General features: G+C 36.6%; 1 protein-coding gene across 1 annotated transcript; it reads left to right on the forward strand.

The window, feature by feature from the left end:
• The first annotated feature begins 1,732 nt into the window (after positions 1-1,732).
• LOC137958306 (biotin synthase, mitochondrial-like) lies at positions 1,733-6,119 on the forward strand. Its single transcript, XM_068805270.1, has 6 exons — positions 1,733-1,912; positions 2,703-2,882; positions 3,208-3,314; positions 4,579-4,784; positions 5,035-5,174; positions 5,631-6,119. The coding sequence occupies exons 1-6, from the start codon at positions 1,733-1,735 to the stop codon at positions 5,928-5,930; spliced, it is 1,113 nt and encodes a 370-aa protein (XP_068661371.1). The 3' UTR covers positions 5,931-6,119.
• The last annotated feature ends 1,643 nt before the right edge of the window (positions 6,120-7,762 follow it).

The following is a 7,762-nucleotide window of genomic DNA, read 5'->3' on the forward strand; positions in this document are numbered from 1 at the left end:
GGCTTAAAGAAGAGGTACCTCACAAAGTTTACCAATCAAATGTTAAATGATCCACACTGTCCTAAACAGTCCTGCACCAAGTGTGGAGAACTTCATCTACACTTGGCCTTCTTAGTGCCCAGCATCTATATGGCCCATTGTCCACCTTGGTTTGACTGGATGACTATGGACATTCCACTGGACTAGGATATAAAAAACGACCTTAGTTACCAACAGTTCAACTGCCATTCTCTTCCTTGACAACATTCTTGACTACCTTATCTTGGACTTCCCGTCTTTTTGCCAGTATTTGCCTGACATATTCCGCAACTATGACTGAAAATTTTGGGGCTTTGCTTGAGGAAGTGATATTCAGGCCGGCTTTCTTAAGAGCTCTTAGTACATTCTTCTGATACTTTTGGAGGTGGCCATTACAGAGGGAAGGCACAACAGTCCTTAGGATTGGCTTCCCACAAGTAACTTGCCCAACTGGGACACTGAAATGAAGAGTCCACATAATTACTCCATTTTCAAGAATAAAATACATATAATTGGGTTATCCATACAAGATTCTTTAACTTCTAAACTTGCCAGAACTGCATATTTATAGGCACAATATAAGATTGCAACCAAGAGAATAAGAGAATGACCTGCCGGCACTAGTTTCATAGATTACCGGCTGTAGCTGTTATTAAACTGTTTCTCTCTCTCTACTTCTATTTATTATGCTTTTATAACCACAAGAAATGATTTCGTTCTTGGAAAACACAGAGCAAATTGAAAGTGTTTGAGGCCTGCTTGCGGAACCCATGGAGAGGCAGAGGCAAAGAGAAGTGCCTGTAGAGAGAGGACGTAAGTACCCTGTAGTCTGTGGAGAGAACGAGGAGGGATTTAAGTAGAAGGTGGAGTGGAGACTGGAGAGTGTAGAGAGAGAAAAGAGTTGTTTGATGCTGTAATGGTAGGTGATTTGTAATTATAAAAAAATAAAAATAAAAAATGAAAAATTTGGAACAGCAGTCGACAGAAGAAGAAGAAAGAACACAAAAAACCAGAGAGATTCATTTGATCTTTTCACGAGAACGTTATTTTCTTTGAAATTGTTGCTGTTGGAGTCGATTTTGCTAAAATGCCGGCAATAGCAGTCCACGCCCACTAAAAATATGACTACGTGTAGGCCTCTGGTTTGTGTGACCACGTCACTGCTTGCGAGTTTCAGTTAATTCAGTCGCCCCTGTGGAGGGAAAGGAAAGCGTCAAAGCGGTTCCTCTTTTATGACTCGGAGTAGACAAATCCGACCGTAGTTCTCCAATTCGACTCGGTCCGAGTTGGGCCGCATTGGTACGGCTATCTCAGTCATCGGACGACTAAGATCAATGACTATTTCAATTAACTACATTAAATTTTATTCATAGGTATTTTTTGGGTAATTAGGCATGCACTTTAATACATAAATAATATTTAGTTAAGATTAATTATATTAAATAGTAAATAAATAATATGTAATAAAGTAAATTATTATTTAATAAATAATAAATTAAAAAGATTATTTGTAAAATAAATTAATGACAACAAATATAACTCATATCAATAAATTTTAATTAATTATAAATAATTTTCATATAATTATAATTATTTTTTAAAAAAGTAATAATAATAAATTGTAACTAATACAAAATAATAATTGATAGACCGTACCCCAAAATCCGACACATATAGGAGTGGTTTTCTTCTGGAAAACTAACGAAGGAAGAGAATGATTCTGCTTCGTTCTCTGCGGGTCCTTCCAAGGTTGTCGATCTCCCATTGTTCGTATTCTTCGGCAGCTGCTGTTCAGTCGGAGAGAACGATTCGAGAGGGGCCGAGAAACGACTGGACCAAGGAGGAAATCAAATCTATCTACGATTCTCCTCTACTCGATCTCCTCTTCCATGGAGTAAGTTTTCCTCGTCTTATTGTCCAAGTTTATTAGACTTGCTCGCTTCGTGATGCTGTTTTCTTCTCCTTGCATGCAAGATGACTTTCTGCATGATCTGCTGCTTTAGACATTTGTATGCTGGAATTCCTCGGTTGTTTATATGCTGGATGGATTGCATAGTTCTTTTGTTCCTCTCTTAACGTGCTCTAAGTTAATTTTAGATTCTAGTTTTTGTAGTTGCGGTAGGTATGGGCAGCTTGCTAACCCTTAATTTGGTAATGAGGTGCATCACGAGACAAAGTTCTGGATGCTGTTTTTAACTTTTGCGAGAGTGAATTGCTTAGGTTTTCTGAACATAGTCTTTTCGTGTTACCTTTAGAGAAGAAAGAATATAGGAAATAATAGTTTGATACAGCATCTGGAAACTCGTTACTGTTTCTGTGTGTTTCTGTGCGGGTACGATAATGAATCCATAATGATGTGAAAACACTCAAATTTCTCGTTTATTGAATTAAAATATACAACATAATCAGATAATCCAATTCAGACGTTGTCCCAATTTCTCTAAAAAATAATAAAATGTTCTATTAATGGTAGCATAATAAGGTTTTGTAGAATTTTACAAAGCGGGGAAGCCTGTTGGAGCTTCATAGTCCCAATGTCGTAGGGTTGATTTTACTTTGTTTTCTGATTAAAATGTGTGCCATATCATTGCTTCTGAAGGCTTTTATGTGAAAGTCTTTATCCGTGGCTTGTCTCTACTGTTTTCTAAGTGACGAGCTGTTTCAAAATTGTGCCTTTTTTATAGGCTCAAGTCCACAGGCATGCCCACAACTTTAGGGAAGTACAACAATGTACTCTTCTTTCAATTAAAACAGGTGGATGTAGTGAAGATTGTTCATATTGTCCACAATCCTCTCGGTACAATACTGGTTTAAAAGCCCAGATGTTGATGAGCAAGGATGCTGTCCTGGAGGCAGCGAAGAAGGTACAATCTTACCTTTCTTATTATTTTTCTTATTCTTTTACATTTGCTTTCAGTATTTTTGTCAATGATGAGCAATATGCATGCTGTCAAAGTCCAGGAAAAAAGCATTTAATGAATGTTCACAAACAAGGTTAAAAGATGACTTTCCTGTTAAAAAGCTGCATACTACATTAGAAACTCAAAGTCATTCATTTTGATTGCATGAAGGAGCATATGTCGTTTATTTAAAAACTTTTACTTTTTTCAGATGGTCTTATAGTCTTAAGATGTAAAACTTTTGAAAGTCTCCAGCTTGTCAATACTTGAGTTTCTTTTTACTTTGTAGGCAAAGGAAGCGGGAAGCACTCGTTTTTGTATGGGTGCTGCATGGAGGGATACTATTGGCAGGAAGACTAACTTCAATCAGATACTTGAATATGTAAAAGAAATAAGGTATGAAAAAAATGGATTGGTTATTGTGTTTTTGATTTCACCTATTTCACTTTTTTTTTTTTTTTTTTTTTTGAAATGGACCAATTTCACATTTTACAACATTATTTCCCCTTATGGTATTCTGGTGGTGCTTTAGGGCATGACTAACATATAGTGTGGCGGTGGGCTCATCTTGTGTGGATGCATCTCATAAGCTGCTTTTGTTTCTTTTGATTTTTTTTCTTGACAAATTTTACCTTGTTTCTTATTCTAGACCCTTCAATTTTTTGTTTGTGCATATGCATTTTTTTTATTATAGACCTTGAGGTTTCTAGTATCTGATCTAATGTCTCTTCATGCTTCTGCTTCTCCTACGTCTTCGGTGAGTCTTTTCTATGCATTCCTTCGTGCAGTTATGTGGAAGTTCTTCAATATTGTAAGAGACAATTTCCAGTCTTATTCTCCAAAAGTTAATTTCATAAAATGGAGTTCAGCAGGACGACTATCTTTCTTACTCTGTTTCAGATTGAAGCTGGATGACTCCTCATTATGGAACTTTGAAGGCCTTGTGAATGCGAAGATAGATTTGGATTTTTTTTTTTCATTGAAAATGTCAAGTCCATCTTTATGTTTTTTCTCCATGGAGAAGGGCAGAAACATATGTTTTCTGGAAATAAGTCTCAGATCCACTCTAGTTCTGGTATTAACAGAACCACCCTCTTATGCACCTACATTAATTCCTTCAAGAAATTGTTACCATTTTTTTAATATTTAGTTCTCGATCTTGAAAATATCTAGCAGGATCTTGCATCCTCCTCTAATAAATCCACTACTGTTCACGAAGTTCCACATTCTATTTTACTTTTATCCTCATTATTGCTTCTGTTTATCTTTTATTCTTTCCGTCTTGTGTCATTTCCTAAGCCAAACTTCTTTCTTCAGCAAACCACCTGCTTTTCTTCCTCTCCTCCCTGAAGTGAACTTATGCAGCTGACCCCAAGAAATTATTTGTTACATATGCGGTGTATGCTGAGGTGTATGCTCTCTCTCTCTATATTATATATATCTCCCCCTCTCTCTCAACTTTCTTCATACAACTGGGTTTTAATGTCTTCGTGTCGATGCTCAATTTAAATCTAACTCCAGGAATGCTAAAACACATTTAACTTGACTGATGAGCTGTCTTTTGAGTTAACTTCTGTTTTGTCATGAATTCTAGAACATAGACATCAAGGAAATATAGAAACCTCTTTGTGCTGACTATGCATTTCTGTTCGATTCGCAGAGGTATAGGCATGGAGGTTTGTTGCACCTTAGGCATGCTAGAAAAGCAGCAAGCAGTTGAATTGAAGAGGGCAGGACTTACAGCATACAATCACAATCTTGATACCTCGCGAGAGTATTATCCAAACATTATAACCACAAGATCGTATGATGACCGACTGGAAACCCTACAGTATGTAAGGGACGCAGGAATCAGTGTCTGCTCAGGTATTTTATTCCAGAAAATAATGAAAAAATTGGTTGAAAAATAAGAATGTATAATGTTTAAGTTAAATGAAAAGTTTGTGATGAAACTTTAAAAGGTTGAATTGTATGTAGTGTTAGTCAGATATTCAGTCTATTATGACAAGCTGTTTAATGCTTATAAATAGTGTCCTGGACATGGGAGTGTGTTATGTATCATATAAATCAATTCTATGGATGCCATTGTTTTTGTAACTCATAATTGTGTCAATAGGGGGAATAATTGGGCTTGGGGAGACTGAAGAGGATCATATTGGTTTATTGCATACATTAGCCACTCTGCCAGCTCATCCAGAGAGTGTCCCTATCAATGCATTGGTTGCTGTCAAAGGTACCCCTCTCCAGGATCAGAAGGTACTCCTCTTATACTTACCATCGTTTTTTAGTGCTGTGAAGACCATATCAACTTTTCTTTTAGGGTTTGTTTGGAACCCCTGGAAAAGAAAAGTTAATGAGAGTTTGACCATTATTAGTGAAAATGAGATAATGATCAAATTGTCTTTTTCACTAACTATTTTTGGGAATAATAATGGTCAAATTCTCATTTTCTTTTCTATGGGGTTCCAAACAGACCCTTAGTGGGTAGTTTCAGTGATTGCTGATTTCCATGAATCTTTTTAACTTTTGGTATCTTCACACTGTAAGAATTGTGTTCTTCAAGTTGTGGCTTATTACGTTGACTTCGTCATTTGCATCATAGAAAGCATGTCCAATGCTGAAAAAGATTTTGGACAATTCAAACAGGTTTTCTTGAAAAGTTAATATTTATAAGGTATGCTGACCGCCTTTTCTTGTCTTGCTTTTTTTCAGCCAGTTGAGATATGGGAAATGATTCAGATGATCGCAACTGCGCGAATTGTGATGCCAAAAGCCATGGTGAGGTTATCTGCTGGGCGAGTTCGATTTTCTATGGCTGAGCAGGCTCTCTGCTTCCTTGCTGGTGCAAATTCCATCTTTACTGGGGAAAAGCTTTTGACAACCCCCAACAATGATTTTGATGCTGATCAAACGATGTTTAAACTGCTCGGTCTGATTCCAAAGGCACCTAATTTTCCTGTAGATACAACTATTGAAGCAGAAACATGCGAAGCCGCAGTAGCCTCTAATTAGGTCAGACATTTTTTATTCAGATAATTGTACTATTTAATGTAATTCTATCTCATCTCGTTCGACCCAATGTAGTGATTTCTGATTTTTTATTGTTGCTAATGTAGCGTTGACTTTAGTTTGCTCCAGTCTGAGCGAGAAATGAATGCCAGATAATATTTTATATCTTTGAAATGTAAGTTTCATACAGAAACTTCTTAGGAAAACCTAGCCTCCTCCCCTGGCCAAGTCAAAAACTAATGCATGGGTGATGGGGAACGATTAATTGGAAATTAAATATACCTGATTTGAAGATTGATTGAGTGGAGGGAAGGTTTCCTTTCTGGAAGGAAAGAAGAAGAAGAATAGCAAAGAGGAGATGGAAAGAGGTGGGAAGAGAGATTGGAGGGGTATCAGAAAATTTTCATTCATTCATCAAAATCAACTCTCACGTTTCTTCTATACTTATTTAATAATAAAAATAAAATACATTTTATAAAAATGAATAATCACTCCACTCGTTGGGGACCGATGCCTCCAAGTGTGCACTCTGTGATCAGCGGTATACGGGTGTCTCCACCAATACTCCTGAGGTGGGTGAAATTTGACCCTGTCGAGTGTAACTCTTCGTGGTTCTAATAATATTTTAACAAATCAGGGTCTAACTCTTGTAGAATCTACGTGAAATTCAAGTGTAGTTTGAATATGGTTGTCCTGTCCAACATACCAAGAAATGTTGAACCCCATCGCTCTTGTTTAAAAATAATTTATCATCTAAAATAACATCAATTTGATCTTTTTGTGACAGTATGATGGAGAGAGGAAAAAGATTCAAAGAGACTTCAAAAGAAGAAATGGGTGTAGTATTTGTCGATGTGGTGAAGTCTGGAGTTGTAATACAAAAAGGATCATTAAGAATGGATGAGTTGCCCCCTATATGCCATCAAGTCTTCAATGTTAAAAGTAGAGCTAATTCCTGAATCACGTGGCTAATTAATAACATAAGGATTAAGACCTATTGGAAGACATCTCAAAGTGGCATTAAGGTAAATACCTTCCCCACGTCAAAGAGGTGGCAAATAATGTAATTTAAAGGTCTTCCAATAAGGATGACATAAGGGTGTAATTAAATAAGAGGAAACATGTCTACTTGTGCTTTTTCTTTTTGAGAGCTTATAACCCTAAGGGCATTGTAGCCATTGTAAATTTTCTTTCTCAACTATAAATGGATGTTCAAGGCATGGGGTAGATAATTAAGTCTCCCAATTTCTCTCACAAATTCGCCCTTAGACTTTTCTACCAAACTCTCTATCTCTCTATATCTTTAGATGCCCCCTCTCTCTCTCTCTCTCTCCTTTCTCCTCTCTTCCTTCTCCCTCTCTTTTCTTCTCCTTTTCTTATTTCTCCCTCTTTTCTTCTCCTCTTCTTCTTTCTATCCCCTCTCACTATCTTGGTTGAGGACCTTATCATGGGATCCTAAACTCCAACATGGTATCAGAGCTATGGATTTAGGATCCCGATTTAAGATGCTGATTAAGTGAGTTTTATTAGGCTTCATGTAATTAGGCTTCATGTGGTTTTGTTGGTGAAACAAAGGCTTGACAAGCAAAGGTAAGTTTTTTTTTGTTTCTCTACCTTTCATGAGATGTTTTTGATGATGTCTTCATCTTAGCAAGATGTTTACTGGTTGATTCCTCTCGTCCAATCTGGATAGAAGATAAGTGTTACATCTCATGCAAGATTTCTTATGCTTGATTTACGTTGAATCATTCAAAATGATAAACATAATGTTAAATATTTGGTTTAAGCATAAAAGTTCTATTTTCTCTCCTTGAAAAATATATCTTGGATGAAGA

The sequence above is a fragment of the Aristolochia californica genome, unplaced genomic scaffold (assembly GCF_029961685.1).
Source record: "Aristolochia californica isolate CCGP_79_NKW_82.1479 unplaced genomic scaffold, dmAriCali1.0.hap1 SCAF_1, whole genome shotgun sequence".
Taxonomy (NCBI): domain Eukaryota; kingdom Viridiplantae; phylum Streptophyta; class Magnoliopsida; order Piperales; family Aristolochiaceae; genus Aristolochia; species Aristolochia californica.

Bases quoted from the DNA above. Each gene is read 5' to 3' on its own strand.
- LOC137958306 (XM_068805270.1), top strand. From the start codon at position 1,733: ATGATTCTGCTTCGTTCTCTGCGGGTCCTTCCAAGGTTGTCGATCTCC. The intron at 1,913-2,702 runs GTAAGTTTTCCT...CCTTTTTTATAG, and splicing joins TCGATCTCCTCTTCCATGGA to GCTCAAGTCCACAGGCATGC. The intron at 5,175-5,630 runs GTACTCCTCTTA...GCTTTTTTTCAG, and splicing joins CCCCTCTCCAGGATCAGAAG to CCAGTTGAGATATGGGAAAT.